At 41.0% G+C, this 17,605-nt stretch overlaps 1 protein-coding gene across 2 annotated transcripts in view; it reads left to right on the top strand.

Annotated features, from left to right (window-relative positions):
- The window catches only part of CDH18 (cadherin 18), a 2,476,497-nt gene that overhangs the window by 1,786,631 nt on the left and 672,261 nt on the right, over nt 1-17,605 (top strand). For both annotated transcript variants that reach the window (XM_069219481.1, XM_069219482.1), the window contains exon 9: nt 4,137-4,390. In XM_069219481.1, coding sequence (XP_069075582.1) covers nt 4,137-4,390 — 254 coding nt within the window. The remainder of the gene's footprint in view (nt 1-4,136; nt 4,391-17,605) is intronic.

The raw sequence follows: 17,605 nt of genomic DNA, 5'->3' as shown, positions 1-17,605 counted from the left end.
ATCCTCAGTGAGCCAAACAAATCATATTGTCCACAACGAGCATTTTGGTGTGCAAAATAAAACGCTTCTGTGAGATCTTGTCGAGTTTGCCCTGCTATGGTTTTCAGCCTTGCCCATCTGGCGGATTTTAAGAACCAAAATAGTGACTAAGGGCTGGATTTACACTTTGGCAGATGGAGTTTACATCATCTGGGTCACGGATGACAATACCTCCACTATCCAGAGGGACCTCTGCCTGCCAAATTTGAGCTGTCCAGCGACCCTGCGGACAACTCTTTACATTGATAGAAATCAACATCTTGGCGATTCCTGCCAATTTAAGAAAAGTTTAACCATCAAAGTTTTCAAAGGTATTTTTGTTTTGCAAAAAAGAAATCTCCAGAGCAAGAATTTGTTTTTGAAAAACAAAAAAACTACTGACCCCCCATACCATGAAAGTTTACTTTCAGAGTGTAGGCATCATTATTGTTTTTTCCTGTCTCGTACCAGCAGGTTGTTCTTGGTGAACATGCACAGAAAAAGAGACTTTACATTGTCTATTCTAAATAGGGTGAGCAATGTAAGTTCTTTCCTCCAAAGGCCCTTCCTCTATAGAGCTGTTGGAGAAAGTATCCCATTGATGGAGCCAACAGGGCCTTTGTTCACAGAATACTTACAAACCTTGGAACAGTATCAGATGCAACATTATGTAGTTGTCAAAAAGCTATTGTTTTATATACAGCCTATGTGATATTTTTTAATGCTTGATCAGTTGACCCCACCTTCTTGATTTATTACTTGCCAAATACGTTTTGTCTACATTACATAAAAAATTAAGAAGTATTGATTACATTGATTTGAAAACTTTATTGGAACATGGGGAGGTAGACACAACACTACATACTTCATAACAGAGGTAAGTATTGTGCTAGAATTCAGGATGTAAATCAAGAAAAACAATTAAAACCAGTGATCAATTACAGCATGCAGTACTTATTTCATAGCAATACAAGTAATAGGTAGTTAGCTAAAATGTTTCCAGCTTGTTTTACTCCAATAATATTATAATGCCTGGTTTTGGCTTCTTGCAAAATGCCACAAGAAGTGAAAAAAAAAAACTTGAATCCTTAGCTTTTTAGCCTTAATTACATTCTTTAACATATCTGTTTGTGTGTTACGCTACACAGAATGTACACTTATTTAAAAACCTTTGAAGCTGATTCATTCTTTTTGGAATTATATTTATAAATGTTGCTAAGGCTGCCGTGTGTTCATCCACATCTTAACAGTTTTCAACAAGATCACAAAATAACATACTTCATATTTAAAACAGAAAATTCTTGGTGGATCGGGCTTCCCATGCCTCACTCAGAATATATTCTGAGAGCAGTTGTTTCTTACTCTTATCTTCAGAGCAACATATTTATGATTTGTTTTTTACACAGACATGATTACTTATGGTGGAAAACTTTTCAAATTTCAACATTTAGTTTCAAATAAATAGCCAAATTTTACTTCTGCAAACTGATCAGCAACACGCACCTAGTAAATACCACCCAGAAATCGGTTTGTAAACCAAGGCAGAATATTTTGGAGTAAGACTGATCTAAGAAGCTTTAGAATTCTATCATTTGTTGTCATTTTGGACTAGGTGTACAAAGCCATTTTGCAGTTGGAAACCCAGCAGTTCAGGGCTTACAAACAAATCATGGCTTTCGCTATCTACTACATCCCATTTGCAAGTCAGACAGCGTTTTCTAAATTGCAAAAGTGCTTTACTGACCCACTCCGAAGCACAACTTGAAAGGGGAGTGAAAGGGACGTCCCTTCCAAACTGTAACTCGCAATGAGATGCACCAGCGGTTGTGACCACAATTTTGGCTTCAATCCATTTTTAAGTTATTGGCTCCTCAAGGTAGGCGGTAAGCCATTCACAGAGTGGATACTGTCCCCATTGGATGGGTAGTCTTGTGGGCTGTGGGGTGGGAGGCATTTATCAGGCAGTGCTCCAATTGACCACTGCATGCTTCTATACTCCACTAATGTCTTCCCAACTGGATTTTGTTTTAGGCTGTGCAGGTTACTTTAAGGAACACAGGTTGCTTCAAAATAAATATAAAGTTTCCCCTTTGGAAAGGGAAATAAGACATTGTGCTCTACTGTTTCTTGAAGGTCATCATCCATATGTTTGTAGCAAAATAGCGACATGGATAAATAATATTCACTAGGCAGAGCATTATGTGCCTGGGGATTTTGGGACATCACCTTTTAGTATACAGGTGTTGGTACTTACCAGTGCTTAATTTGTAAAGAAAGAGGTGCCGGTGCTCAAAGCCCTTCTCTTAAACACGAGACTGCTGTAATTAAATCTGCCAGCATTGAATACTGAGGCAGCGTAATCCTGAAGCCATCTCGGGCCTCTTCAATCCATTCACGGCCACCCCTGCCCCTTCAGCTCATCCTGCAACTTTCTACTTTCGCCCTTTATGACGCTTTTTAGTTTTTCCTTCTTCCGTCTTTCCCATATGTGTCTTTTGCTCACAGCAAATGCTTGAGGCATAAGAAAAAGCCCCGGCCCTCACAAATAAGTGCCCGTGCTCAGCACCGGAAACAACAAGCACAAATTAAGCACTGGTACTTACAATCCAATAGAAACTATGATAGGAATGTGCTGCCTTGTTTTACTTTGCATCAAGAGGGTGTTCCACGGGTGGTGCATTGACATTCTCACACATCCATTCATGCGCTTTGATGCAAATCCATGTCTACAAAGACTTGCTGACATGGGTTTGCCCCAAAATCCTGTGCCTCTCTATGGCTGGTGTAACAATGAGAAATGTTTTTATTTCGCCTCGGAGCACACATACAAAGAGGAAATTGCTTTTCAACATACATTTTGTGTAGGAAGGCACCACTTTCTGCACAGACACTATGCTGATCACAATGCAAAAGCTCTTGCAGTATTGTGTATGATTGTCTGCTTTGGCGCATGGCAGGATAAAGTGCACCAGTGCAGGGAGCAAGCAAATCCGTGCCATATCTTTGAAGAAATGGCTGTGTTCTGCTCTCCCCTGTTCACTCAACGCAGCAGAGCACCTTCAGTTGCTAGACTGCATCGCACGATATATTTCTGAATCTGGGCCCTGGTGATTTGCTTTCATCCGAGGAGAGCACAGTATTTTTAGCCATCATTCTGAGAGAAGGGAAAGTTTGTAGGACAATGTAGTTAACTAGAAGAAACAATTGCAGATGCGGCTTTGAGTACATTACATTTAATTCATTATCTGTGTGTTGAAGTAAATTTTTTTGGTTACAATAACCACCGAAAACTCTAAATTAAGATTTTTTTTTGGTGTGTAATTTCAAAGAGATGGAGCTTGGAAAATACAACGAATTTATCGTATTACAGACTGCAGCTCTTTCGCAAACTGCACAATACAAAAGCACAAAGGCGTATTTAAAAAATATTATGCTCCTTCAAAATACCTGTGTTCTGAATGTAACTTTCTGGTCTTAGTGTAGTTAAATACACGAGCTCCACCCAAAACTATTTATGCATTATTGTCCAAAATATTAACGTACACACGCTGCGCAGTGCTCTGTAAAAGTAACTGATGGCTAGCATGTAATATGGTTATTAATACACAACAATACAATGAAAATGCTGATGAATCACAAAGATCGTATACATCAAACCTTCATTTAATGCAACAGTTGATTTCGGATTGGAAATATTTAAATGTGTTTAATGTATATTTTCATGTTGTGTCGCATTTGCAACCGTCTCTGTATGTCATTGTATATTTGTTCCCAAAATATTTCACCACACTGACTTTTTTCCAAACATCAAATTTCTGACACATCAATTGTGATTGCACTGACGACTTTAAACGAAAAGGTCCATGATTAAAAATTCTTCATGTATATTTCGTTCAGTCATCAAACCTTTAATTCCAAGATCTGATTATTAAATTTTCAGATGTCCGTTCCTAACCTGTATCAAGAGTGTTGCTTAGAAACTTAGGAAATCATATTAAAAACATTTTAAAAAAAACATTAAAATTGTGATTGAGGGTTATTATCCAAAGTGTGTATTTAAAGGTTTGTAAAATTGAAAATGATGTCCTGCTTACATAAAACTATGTTTTTTTCAACAGCCACTCAACTTTGAACGAAAAAAGCACTATTCTCTGAGCATAGAAGGAGCGAATCCTCACCTTGACGTGCGGTTTTCACATTTGGGCCCTTTCAAAGATTCTACAACACTAAAGATCATCGTGGGTGATGTGGACGAGGCTCCATTGTTTACTCTGCCATCCTACACCTTGGAGGTGTATGAAAATGCAAATATTGGTACACTGGTTGGCTTGGTAACAGCTCAGGATCCTGACAGTGCCAACAGTTTGGTAAGGTAGGTATAATGATGGCCACTACTGCCTTCTCATATTTTTTGTTGGCCTATCATGTTATGTTATGTAATGTAATGTTATGTTATGCAGACTTGTAGAGCACACTATCACTTGGGTGGGTATTCTAACACTGAGCAGGTGTGACTATTGCCACACCAAGGGCCTAATGGGACTACTCAAATTTCCAGGTTTTCGTCTTTATGCAGAATTGATGAAGTAAGAAGGAGACTTAAGTACAGCAGCAGGTCATTCCACACATTAGAAGCAATGTAGGAGGAGGCTCGACTGCTGGATCTGGTTTTCCATATGAGTGAGATTTGTGCAAGTAGGAGGCTGGAACAGTGGAGGTGTCTGGAAAGTATGTGAAAACAGATGTTATTGTTGAAGTAAGCTAGGTCAGTGTTATGCAATGCCCTGTAATGTGGGTGAGGGATTTGAATTGTGCCAATTTGTGATCTGGGAGCCAGAGGAGCTCCTTCAGGTGTAGTGTAGCGTTTAATGGGGCGTGAGAAAATGAGAGTGATTCTGGCTGCAGAATTCTGAATGATCTGCAGCCTTCTGTTGAGTTTTTTTGCTGATCTTGCCATAGATGTTGTTCCCATAATCCAACTTGCTAGTAGCAAGGGCACTTTCCAGGTTCTGCCTGGGAGCCATTTGAAAATCTTTTTCACCATCTTCTTGATATGGAAGCATGAGGCGGTGACGGCATTGATTTTGGCGGTCATGTCAAGTGTGCTGTTGATGATCCTGAGGTTCTTGGCATGGGTGGGGGGGGTATTGGTGATGGTAGTGTGTCCTTTCTCTGTTGGCCATCAGGTGGAGACCTATGGAGATGTGGTCTTATTGATATTTAGCTTGAGAGACTTATGGACATATTTACAATGCTCCTGTGGAATAATAAGGCACCCAAAGCATCACTTTTGTGATGCTTTGGTGGTGCAGTGTGACCACATATATTTACAGAGCCACTTAAAGCCACCTTGCATGGCTTTTCATTGCCTTGTAAATATGGTTCCTTTTTATGCTTAGCTCTGTGTGAAAGGGGCATTTCATGTGTGTTGCTGTGGGAGTTCCCACGCAACACCCATGAAATCTACTGCATTCCCCGATTTACAAGGCAGGTAATGCGACTAATTCCTATGCCACCCCAGGGGTGGCATAAAAGTGATGCAACGAGTAGAAATAATTGTATTTCTCCTCACTGTATAGTCTTTCTATATGTGCTGCATTGTGCAGCACACACAGAAGGAGGAACACACCATAAATGATTGTTTCTGTGCAGGTGTCCCTTCCAACACATAAACAATCATCCCTGCAACGCAGGCACCCCTGTACTATGGTGCAAGGGGGCCTGCGTTGGCGCTAGGCAGCCAGTTGTGCCCCAGCACAGAGGAAAGTGCAGGGATGCATAGTATTTCTGTCAATACAAAACATTCCTACACTTTCCTAATAGCGCAGCTTAACAAGCTGGCTTGCAGCAACTTGCTGCATAATGTTTTTGTAAATATGGGCCTTGGTCTTCATCCAGTGAGGGATTTCAGACTTGCAGGCATTGAACTTGATCCAAGTACTGGACGTCTTGTCCGTGAGGGAGAGAATAAGTTGCATGTCACCCGCATAGGAGAGGACGTTGGTATTGTAAGAGCGGATAATGCTGTCTAAGGACATCATGTGTGAGTTGATGAGGGTAATACTCAGGGAGAATCCAGGCAGAACTCTGTAGATTGAATCACAGTTGTCTGAGGTGTACAGTGTCAGGCTGACTGACCGGGTCCTTCCAATCAGGAAGGAGAAGGTCCATCAGACTCTATGTCCTTGGATTTAATGTTGTGTAGGCGTTGAATGAGAATGGGGTGGGAGACTCTGTCAAGTGCTGTGGAGACATCCAAGAAGATGAGGGCCACCATGTTTCATCTATCCAGTGTCATGCAGATGTCATCCGTTGAGGTGATGAGAGCAGATTCCATGAGGTATCTGTAATGATTTTCTCTAAGATCTTGGCTGGGAATGGTGCCGGCAAGATTAGTGTGTTTTTGGTGAGCATTGAAGACTGTTAATGATGAGAGTGTCACTTAGGTTGTTGTTAGCTAAGACATAGGGGGTTATTACAACTTTGGAGGAGGTGTTAATCCGTCCCAAAAGTGACGGTAAAGTGACGGATATACCACCTGCCGTATTACGAGTTCCATAGGATATAATGGACTCGTAATACGGCTGGTGGTATATCCGTCACTTTACCGTCACTTTTGGAATGGATTAACACCTCCTCCAAAGTTGTAATAACCCCCATAGTGCTTGAAAGGCAGGTGCTCCATGTTGAAGGATGATGTCTCCCTGGATGTGGTGAGGCTGATGGTGTTCTTGTGTATGATGACGATTCCACCTCAGGGCTTTTAAAGTCTGTTTTACCGGGCAATCTTGTAATCCAGAGGGACGGTTGTGATGATGTCAGATGCCAATGCAGGATTCAAACAGGTTTCCATGAAGAAAAGTAGGTTGGGGGCATAGTTGTGCAGCAGGTCCCAGCTCTCTGTAATATGTTTGGTGCGGCAGTGGGTGCTGAGTATGCATACGAATGTGGAGTTGTTGTGCGGGTTTTGCAGAACTGTGTTAGTTTGAGCTAGTTCTTACAAGTGAGAGCAATCTCTTTTGCGACAGAAAGGTTTGTTGTACCACCACATATTTGTACACATGATTTTAGACAGTAAACAAAACACTGCAGCAATCTAAACTAGGAATATCTGGTGGAGCTGTGAAGCAAGCAAGCGTAAAAGAGAGCTTAATACTCCAGGTTGTTGGAAAAAAATGATAAATTGAAGCTTTGAAAGGGCATGGTCTCCCCAAAATCTTATAGGCATTTTATGTCTACTAAACTGGGCATGCACTCCCACTCTTTCCACCTCTTTCTCTCAGTGAAGTTCAATAGGATAATGGAACGTTCATGTGAGAGTGGATGAATGGTGAGTGGACAGGTGATTGTTGGTTGCCTAGTTTTATCACCAATGTACTGGTCCCCAGTTCTCCAGCCACATCTCTATGGCACCACAAAGGAACTCCACTAAAGGCTCCAGCTCTCTCTCTTTGTCTTCTTAATGTTAGGGGCCGATTTACAAACATTTCATGCAATGCAGCCCAGCAACCAAAGTGGCTGGGCTGAACTGCATGAAAAAAAGATCAGGACAGTGACATAGCTTCTTACATATTGTTGGGTTGCTCCATTCCAAAGCACTGATGCACAACTAGGCTTCATAACACCCCACACGCAGCTTTGCATTATAGTGCAAAGGTGTGTATGTGACGTTTAGATTTGTTTTTGTTCCTTGAAGACTACCCTTCCAATAGAAAATGCTATTCTCTGACATACTTTGAAACATTTCCCATTTTGAATGTGTGCTGTACAATGTAGTACACATACAAAGTTAGAAAAATGTGGTGAAAAAACATTCTCCTACTTTGCACCTTCCTCAAAGAGGCTTATGTTTTTTGCACAATGCCATGTCTACAAATGTTTGCAGATAGGACCTTACATTAAAAGTCATAGGATGCAACATGGGAGCGGCCAGGAACACCCAAAGGAATGATCCCTTGTAGAAAAGTATTGCAAAGTAGGACAAATCACTATTCACATTAATTTAAGACAGCCATCTAGTGTATAAAACATTTTGTACTGGAAAGTAAATAGTTTAGCACCAGTTTGCATCACTTTTTGTGACTTTGCCTCAGGACAAAACCTCTTCTCCACTGACATGTATTTGTAAAGGGGTTCATTCTAAACAATGAATTGTTAACAGGACTTGTTTGTCACTTCTAGTAACTGATTTCAATTCAAAGAAACTGTAAACCTTTCACATTCTTAGACTGTTCACTGCATATTATAATTTTATTGCAGTTTTATGTAGCACAAACTTGGCCCAAAAGAATTGGACTCCTTTAATTAAGCACCAGTTACATTACATAAGATAGTTTTCATTTTTTGGGCACGAGGAGACTAAGGGTGTGATTTAAATCCTGGTGGATGGGCTGTTGGTCCACCAGGGCAACAGAGCAAATTACTCTGTTGCCCTGGTAGAATAACTACTAGCTTGATTTATAAATGACTGCCAGGCAGACTGTCATTTATAAAAGCATTGCCAGGAATCGCTGTTATGGCAGGTCCTGTAAAAGCAATTTACTTTTTGTAACAGGGCTCCATCAGCAGGAAGCAGCTCCATAGCACAGAGTATTTAATTCGTCTTTTAAAAAATTAAACCCTGATATGGGATTTTCTCCTTCAAAAGAAAAAATATAATGCCCCCCCCCATAGGAATCTTTTCCTGTGGCAGGGGGGGATTTATAACGATTTTACTGTCCATTACTGCCAGGTTCCACCTGGCGGTGAGAAACAGTAAAATATGACTCCTTGTCCACCCACCGAAATTGGGTGGGCAACATTGTAGCCATTTCTCTGATGGCTCATACTCTCCAAAGCCATCAGCGAAGTTTGACCACAGCAGAGACAAAATAGTCCCCGCCGTGACCAAACTTTAAATTTAGTGGGCGGACCATTATATTGGTGGGGTGTACCCTCCAAATATATATAAATCAGGCCCTAAGTGATTTACCCAGAATTACTGAATTCTGCTCAGCCAAGGCCGAATTGCAAGCCTTGTCCCCCAGTTATAAAGTTGGCACCTCTGGCCCTATAGTCACATCCTCTCCCATTGAGATTTCAGCTAATCTTTTTACCCTGTTAAGATTACCTATTGAAATGATCAATTGATGTATAGATTTAATTAATACGGATTAGCTAACCCATATGAGCATAATGAAAGCAAGATCAACATTAAACAAAAATGCTTACATTCAGTTCGAAAACACATACATTGCCTAATCATATTACAGAAGTTATAGATCTCTTTGATTACAGTTTTGTTCATTATAAATATAGTAGCACCATTCATATCAATCAGGCATGGCCAAGGGAGGCAGAAAAAAATAAAGACTTACCAATGTGTATAAAAAAGGGCACAGCCTAACAAAATGGATAATATTGACTCGACTATAACTGGCAGGCACAATCTACAAGTTTGCTTTTCATAGTCATTATCAGCCAATGCTCTTTTGATTCCAATATCTTCATGTCACAAAGACAAATCTGCCATTATATGTGCCTCATCACTTCAATTGGAATATTTAAATATGATGGGAAGTCCATTGTGAAGCAGTATTCCCTTAACATACTCTAATAATGCTTTGTATGTAATGCAACATTATCGGCAACAAAGGTAAAGTCAAATAAGGAACTCTTGATAACAACTTTAACATGCTACTTGGCTACAATGTCATCTCCGAATAACCTTCCACTCTGCTGTTAATCATTTTTAGATGCCCTTGGTGCATAGAAAAATAGTGAAAATGCCTTTGACAAAGATCAGGCAAAACTTAATTTGAATTAAATTCTGATTACCTTAGCAGAAGTAGCTTTAAGAAGGTGAACATCAACTGATGGTGATATACATGGCAGCCATGCTGCTGCTCTACAAGCAATATGCAAGATAATTTTTAGTTTGTGGACTTTAGTAATGGTGAGTTAGTGAAGCCACATTGCTGCAAGTCGAACCCACTCAAATCATTTGCCACAGAGGTGGCGTTCCAACTCAATCTGTCACCAGGCAATTACCTATAGTGCCTCATTCTTTAGATGAGTTGAGGTTCTCCCACCTGCGAACCAAGGGGCATATTTTTAAGCCCCTAATGCCACCTTGCGCCACATTAGCGTCATTTTTTTATGCTAATGAGGCCCAACAAGGCCAAAATCCTAGCGCCCTATTTACAAAGTGGCGCAATGTGTGCATTGCCCCACTTTGTAATCCTTTGCACTACATTATGCCTGCCCTGGCATAATGTATGCAAAGGGGGGGGTGGTTTCCCCACTTGGGGGGGTGAAAAAATGGTGCAAGGAAATCTAAGAGATTTCCTTGCCTCATTTTATATGGCACTTTTAACGCCTGCTCAGAGCAGGCGTTAAAAGGGGGCTGCCATTATTTCTAATGGGCCTCTATGTACTAATATTTTGGCGCTACTCCGGTAGAGTACATTAATAGCATCATGAAAAAAGACGCTATTGCCCCCTACCCTGCCCCGTGGTGTGCCGTATTTTAAATACAGCGCACACATGGTGGCAGTAGAGGGGTGCTAAGGGGCGCAGGGAAAGTGGCGCGGCACTCATTCTCAGTTCATAAATCTGTCCCCAAGAATGTTGGTTAGTTTCCTTACTATAAATGATACATATTTACTGATTTAGATGGATGTTTTGTATTGCTTTGCTATCCTGCTCATAAGAAGCTGGTACTGCTATCTGAGCTGCACCAACTTATAATAGTTTTTCATCTTTGGACCTTCATGAACTTTGGTATAATTTTGCTTCTACTCTGGTATGATAAAGAAAGTCTGTCTTTATTTCTGAATGCTGGCTACTGAGCGACACTTTTGCCATGCCTTGGGGCATCAGAAAACTCCTACTTAAAATGAGGCTTAGTTTGATTGTGGCATAGGTAATATGGCCCTTATTACTAATCCATTGAAAATGTGTTAAGAGACAGATCTGCCTATTCTCTATAACCTTCATTATATGTGTATTCTGTACTACACTCACTCACTGATCTGCATCCCAAAAGGTAGATAGCTTGCCCATTATTCAACCCCCAGTGGTTATAAGTGGAAGATCCTACTAATGGGAATATCCTGCTCATAGAAGGTTGCACGTCACAGGCCAATATTTGTTGCCCTTGGCTAAGCAAGATTTACATGGGAGTATGCATCATTAAATGTAAATTGCACACCCACAATCAGCTTTGAATGCCAAATCACTATTATAAAGCATGCTCTGGAATATTCCAAAGTAGTCCAGGATGTTGCTGGTGTCTATTATGGTGACTGCCATGGAGATCACAATAAGATTTCCCCAGGAGTTTCAGAACATGCCATGGCCTAGAGATCCCCAGTAACACCAGGTGAAAGTAGTCAGGTGAGCTGAAAAAGAGATCGGTTTGCCTTTTCTGCATCAGCAGGTGTATAGGGAGGAGTATGTCATGTATCTACTGGCCACCTAGGCACTATCCCCAGTGGATTGAAGAACCACATCTCAAAGTGGGAGATATCTCTAAAACAATTAGGGTCCATGTTTTATTGTGTGTTCACTGTAACGTTTTAATGGTAGGAATAAACTATCTTGACTCAGCAAAGATAATGAAGTGGCTTTATTTAATTTCATTATGAGGATATTATTATTTATTAATAGACTGATGTAATAATGAGTTAACACATTTAAATTTACATCCCATTTTGTCATTTTATAGGAGTAAAGGTTTTGAATTTAACACAATGCATGCGATACACGATTAAAAGAGATATACACAGGTTAAACTGAAAAATTAGATCTATTGAAGGTTCTTTGAAATAAATTAAAAATACAAAAGGGCAACGAAAACACCAGCTTTTTAATTTTGCTCCGAGTTTACCTGGGCATTTAACGAGTGGATCCTAATATCAAAGCACCTAAAGACCTACAAACCACTCCTAAATTACTACATTCCCAACCATGGCCAAATTCCTTAGTTTAAAAACTCTTTAGTATTGGCTATAGGAAGATGCTCAGTTATTTGCTAAATAATCCATATGCAGACTCGAAAATATGAACTGGTTGTACATTCAAATCTGTATGGCAGGCCATTACCAAACAATACAGACTAAGGTTATCATTCAGCTATAAGGCCACCTAGTGGCACATTGCTTCCTTCATCAAGGTGTCTCCATATTCATAATACCTTTATTGAAAATCACAGCTTGGAATCTTATGACGCTTTTGAATGAGTGTTAGAAATGGGGTTTTTGGTTGGCAGTCAGGTTACCCCCTGTCCAAGCAAGAACCCTCACTCTAGTCAGGGTAAGTCACACACAATCCAAATTATCCTGTGCCCACCCTCTGGTAGCTTGGCACTGAGCAGTCAGGCTTAACTTAGAAGGCAATGTGTAAAGCATTTGTGCAATAAATCATACAATAACACAACATAGCACCACAAAAAATACAACACACAGTGTTTAGAAAAATATATAATATTTATCTGGATATTTGCAGGTCAAAACGATCAAAGATGCAATATGAATTTGTAAAGATATCACTGAAAAGTGATATGAAGTGTCTTAAGTCTTTAAAAAGTAAACAAAGTCTCTTTCAAGCACAAAGTACCTGGTTTGAAGTAGAAAATCTCCGCAGAGGGCCGCAGAGGAGGAGATGCGTGGAAAAATGGTGTGTGCGTCGGTTACGCCCCATCACACACGGACTTACGTCGTTATTTTCCACGCGGGAAGACGTGCGTTGTTCTGCGGGAAGAAAAATGGTGTGTGCGTCAGTTTTGCCCCTTCACACACGGATTTGCGTCGTTATTTTTCACTCGGAGAAGACGTGCGTCGTTTTCCGGCACGCGGACCGTCTCCTTCTGTTGGTCGCGGGATTACAGGGTCTGTGCGTGGAATCCTAGGCTTGTTATCCGGCTGCACGCCATTCCGGTGGGCTGTGCATGGAATTTTCTTCGTCATGGCAGACGTCGTGGCAATTTCCTCTCTGGAAGTCAGGTGTCATTGTCCAGGCGGGGCCGTGCGTCGAAGTTCCGGTCGCACCACAGGCGTTTTGTCGAGCTCCGTCTTTCCGGATCGGTGTGCAGTGAATTTTCCACCGCGGAGCAAGCTGTGCGTTGAATTGTTTTGTCGCACAAGGAGTCCAGTTGAAAAAGAGAAGTCTTTTTGGTCCTGAGACTTCAGGGAACAGGAGGCAAGCTCTATCCAAGCCCTTGGAGAGCACTTTTGCTGCAAGACAAGAGTTCAGCAAGGCAGTAGGCCAACAGCAAGGTAGCAGTCCTTTGTAGAAAGCAGTCAGGGTAGTCCTTTGAGCTGCCAGGCAGTTCTTCTTGGTAGGATGCAGGTTTCTTCTCCAGCAAGTGTCTGAGGTGGTAGGGCAGAGGCCCTGTTTTATACTAAAATGTGCCTTTGAAGTGGTGGGAGACTTCAAAGAGTGGCTAAGTAGTGCACCAGGTCCCCTTTCAGTTCAATTCTGTCTGGCGGGGTCCCAGTAGGGGGTGTGGCAGTCCTTTGTGTGAGGGCAGGCCCTCCACCCTCCCAGCCCAGGAAGACCCATTCAAAATGCAGATGTATGCAAGTGAGGCTGAGTACTCTGTGTTTGGGGTGTGTCTGTGTGAATGCACAAGGAGCTGTCAACTAAACCTAGCCAGACGTGGATTGTAAGGCACAGAAAGATTTAAGTGCAGAGTAATGCTCACTTTCTAAAAGTGGCATTTCTAAAGTAGTAATATTAAATCCAACTTCACCAGTCAGCAGGGTTTTGTATGACTATTCTGGCCATACTAAATATGACCTTCCTACTCCTTTCAGATCAGCAGCTACCACTTCAACAATGATGAGGGCAGCCCCAATGTTAGCCTATGAAGGGAGCAGGCCTCACAGCAGTGTAAAAATGAATTTAGGAGTTCTACACTACCAGGACATATAAACTACACAGGTACATGTCCTGCCTTTTACCCACACAGCACCCTGCTCTAGGGGTTACCTAGGGCACACATTAGGGGTGACATATGAAGAAAAAGGGGAGTTTTAGGCTTGGCAAGTACTTTTAAATGCCAAGTCGAAGTGGCAGTGAAACTGCACACACAGGCCTTGCAATGGCAGGCCTGAGACAAGGTTAAGGGGCTACTTAAGTGGGTGGCACAACCAGTGCTGCAGGCCCACTAGTAGCATTTAATCTACAGGCCCTGGGCACATATAGCGCACTCTACTAGGGTCTTACAAGTAAATCAAATAGCCAATCATGGATAAACCAATCAACAGTACAATTTACAGACAGCATATGCACTTTAGCACTGGTTAGCAGTGGTAAAGTGTCCAGAGTTCAAAAGCCAACAACAACAGGTCAGAAAAAATAGGAGGAAGGAGGCAAAAAGTTTGGGGATGACCCTGTCAAAAAGCCAGGTCCAATAATGACCATTTAAGAACCGAGAATAAAAGACAACTCTGTTGACCAGCAGCACTACATTTTTCCACAGTATATTATATATCTGATCACCATAAATTATTAAAATATCTGCACTGGTTGAGCCTCCTCCCATAGTGCCCTGTGCACATTTTATTCATTTGTTTACTTTAGATTCTGTTCTTTTGTGCATAGTTTGATCGGTACTCTAATAAATTAATTTTACCACTCCGTGCACTGTTTAAATAGCACTGATAGCTGGGGGAGCAAAGTTGGTTACAGCAACAGAAAATATTATTAAGCAAACACCGAATAATTCTTCCACAATACCTCCAAACCAGGAAATTCCTTGAAGTTAGCAGACATGAGGCCTCATTTACAAGGAAATGTGGGAGAGTGGAGGTGAGCTCAGTTTAGCAGCGCCGCACTCTGACATTTAAAAAATGCAGGGATGCGCCATATTTACAACAATACGGCACATCCTTGGGTGTTCCCTAGCGCAGGCACAGAAATTAGCTTCCTAACATCCACACAGGCACCCTTGCACAATAGTGCGAGGGTGCCTGCATTGCAAAGAATGATTAATTATGTGCAGGAAAGTGTCCCTTCCTGCACATAAATAATCATTTATAGCTACTTGTTACTTCTATGTATGTTGCAGATTGCAGCACATATAGAAGTAGCAAATCATCATTATTTAATGATTGTTTATGTGCAGAAAGGGATACTTTCCTCCACATAAACAATCATTAATAGTGTTTTGCTCTTTCTATGTGTGCCGCAGAGTGCAGTACACATAGAAAAAGCAAAAACGAGGAGAAATAAAAGTATTTTTCCTTGTTGCGCCACTCTAATGCCAGTTCTAGGGTGGCATTTGTTTTTTGGTGCTGCCTTAGATTTACGAATTCTCATAAATCTGGGGCAGTATCAAAAGCAATGGGTGTTGCGTGAAACGTCCAAAGTAGCTTAACTTCGCCTTGTAAATATAGAAGAGGGCACAGCGCAACTGGAGCATCACTGAAAGTGGTTCTCCGGTGGCGCAAGGGGCTCATAAATCAGGCCTATGGTCTGGAGCCTTGGCGCCTGGCTGCAAAACATAGTTCCCTTCAGTAGCAAGAGGGGGGCATCTTTTCGTTTGTTCTGGGGACTAAAGAAAGTCCAACTTTTTTATCACACCTGCAAGATAATAATATTTTATTAGAAGCATTGTCAAATTCGTGTTTTAGATGTTACAAGAATGTCTAAGGTTGCCTTGTCCTGTTTTGAAACGTGAATACATATATGGCACAAAACGCCACTGCTAGGCTAATGCTGGGTGTTAAAGGGACTTGTAAGTGATGAAAAAACTGGCCATTCAGTGTCGCACGGTCTCTTACAATCACCATCAGTTCCCATTCCAGATTGTTTCTTTGATGTTGAGTTTTTGAGACCTATTAGAACTCCAATCACGCGATACCCTCCTTTAAGAGAGGGGTTTAAGTGTCTTTACAAGCTGCTGTGGATGTATATTAGTCTCCTATTTGGTACAGACCTTTTTTTTTATGCGGCTTGGACTGTCATGAGATATTTTACAAATCGGGTCCAGCATGTTCACGAAGAAAATAACATTTGTATTTTCTAGGTGTTTTCAAAGGCCACTGAGCCTAAGTCGTCTAGTCAACCCCCATTAAAGACTTCCTACCTCTTAAGAACACATTTCTACACTCATTCTCTTCCAATATGAAATACGTGACCTGAGAACACACATACACTTATAGCCCTTAGGAAAGCTTTGTGCCTCCATTTGTGCCCTCTCATTCATTAAATCCTCTACTTATAATGATAGTACCCACCATCTATGGAGAGTGTAGATGTAGTGTGTTTTACATAACAGTGTACAATCATCTGCTTCCAACCACTCACTCGCTTGTTGACTCACCACCACACATGTAAGACCTCAATTGACCTCTCAGATGTGACATTAGGCTTGGGATTCAGTACATGCATTACAGTGACTGCACTATTGTTCTAAAATATATTTTACGTTGAATGTTTTCCTTTTCTTAGCAAGAAAGTGTTTTCTCCTTCATGCAGTTAGATGTGAGCAAACAGCAAATGTGTTTCCTTCAGATGTATTCTATAAATTTCACGCCTTGAATGAAATAAAACATTTGACTTCTACCTGATTTATCATATTTCTTTAAATTGTTTTGAGATTATTTAGCATAGCACGAACAAGAGATTAGATTAGTGCGCTGTGAAAGGCAGAGGCAAAACAATATTAATGTTATTTTTCACTGATCAGGGAGAGTGGAAGATTAAATATTGAATCCCCCTTATCAAACCAAAGGCCGGTATGCTGTACGTTGATGTGATTTACTCTTGTAGTACACCATGCTTAGTTGGGAATTCCAGGAGTAAACCAGGAGCACTAATGGCTTGGTCCTCACTTAGTCCTGGAACTTAGAAGAAAGCTAGCTGTCCTACAAGATTAAAGGCCCAAATTGATTCTTGGCAGGAAGGATACTCCATTGGAAGGGCAATAGGGTATCCTTACTGCCAAGATTGTGGTTCACCTGCCTCATTTAGATGCGGGCAGACCTTTGGGTTAATCACAGTGGAGACTACTCTGTCTCTGCTGTGATTAATCCCCTTCTACTACCCTGGCTATTAAGCACTTTTAGAGTAATGACTATGCTAGTGCGTCTGGTCCTTAGCAAGTAAACTTACAAGGGGACGCGTATCAGCAGATTAACTTTTGGATGGCATGGAATATCCTAATTATGTAGTGACCAATGGCATCATTAATCAGCATAACCAATTAATAACATTATAATCAAAACAACTATAACCAGCAAGTCATGAATAACCACAACTCGGTAAAGCGTTTAACAATTTTATTTCCCTATTAGTTACAATACTAAGTCATCAAGTTAGCTCGGACCTTATTTAATCCACAAAGAATTAGTTCATTAATCGCCATCAATACCATAAACTAATTGATAAAGCACATACTAGAATACTTCAACATAAGCCAATAAAGATGAACACAAAGGCATTAATAGCAGTATTCAGCAAGCAGTTCGTCAGTCATTTGTCACTGTCAAAAGTCACCCCTTGAAAGTCGACCTAACCCAGATTAGCATCAGCATGTTGGACTTCATGCAAAATAATTTAGAAAACATGAATTTGGAAAAACATCTTGCTACGAGAAAAC

This window comes from Pleurodeles waltl, chromosome 2_2 (assembly GCF_031143425.1).
Source record: "Pleurodeles waltl isolate 20211129_DDA chromosome 2_2, aPleWal1.hap1.20221129, whole genome shotgun sequence".
Lineage (NCBI taxonomy): Eukaryota > Metazoa > Chordata > Amphibia > Caudata > Salamandridae > Pleurodeles > Pleurodeles waltl.
Note: the sequence above shows the minus strand (reverse complement) of the source record. Positions and strands in the feature narration are given on the sequence as shown.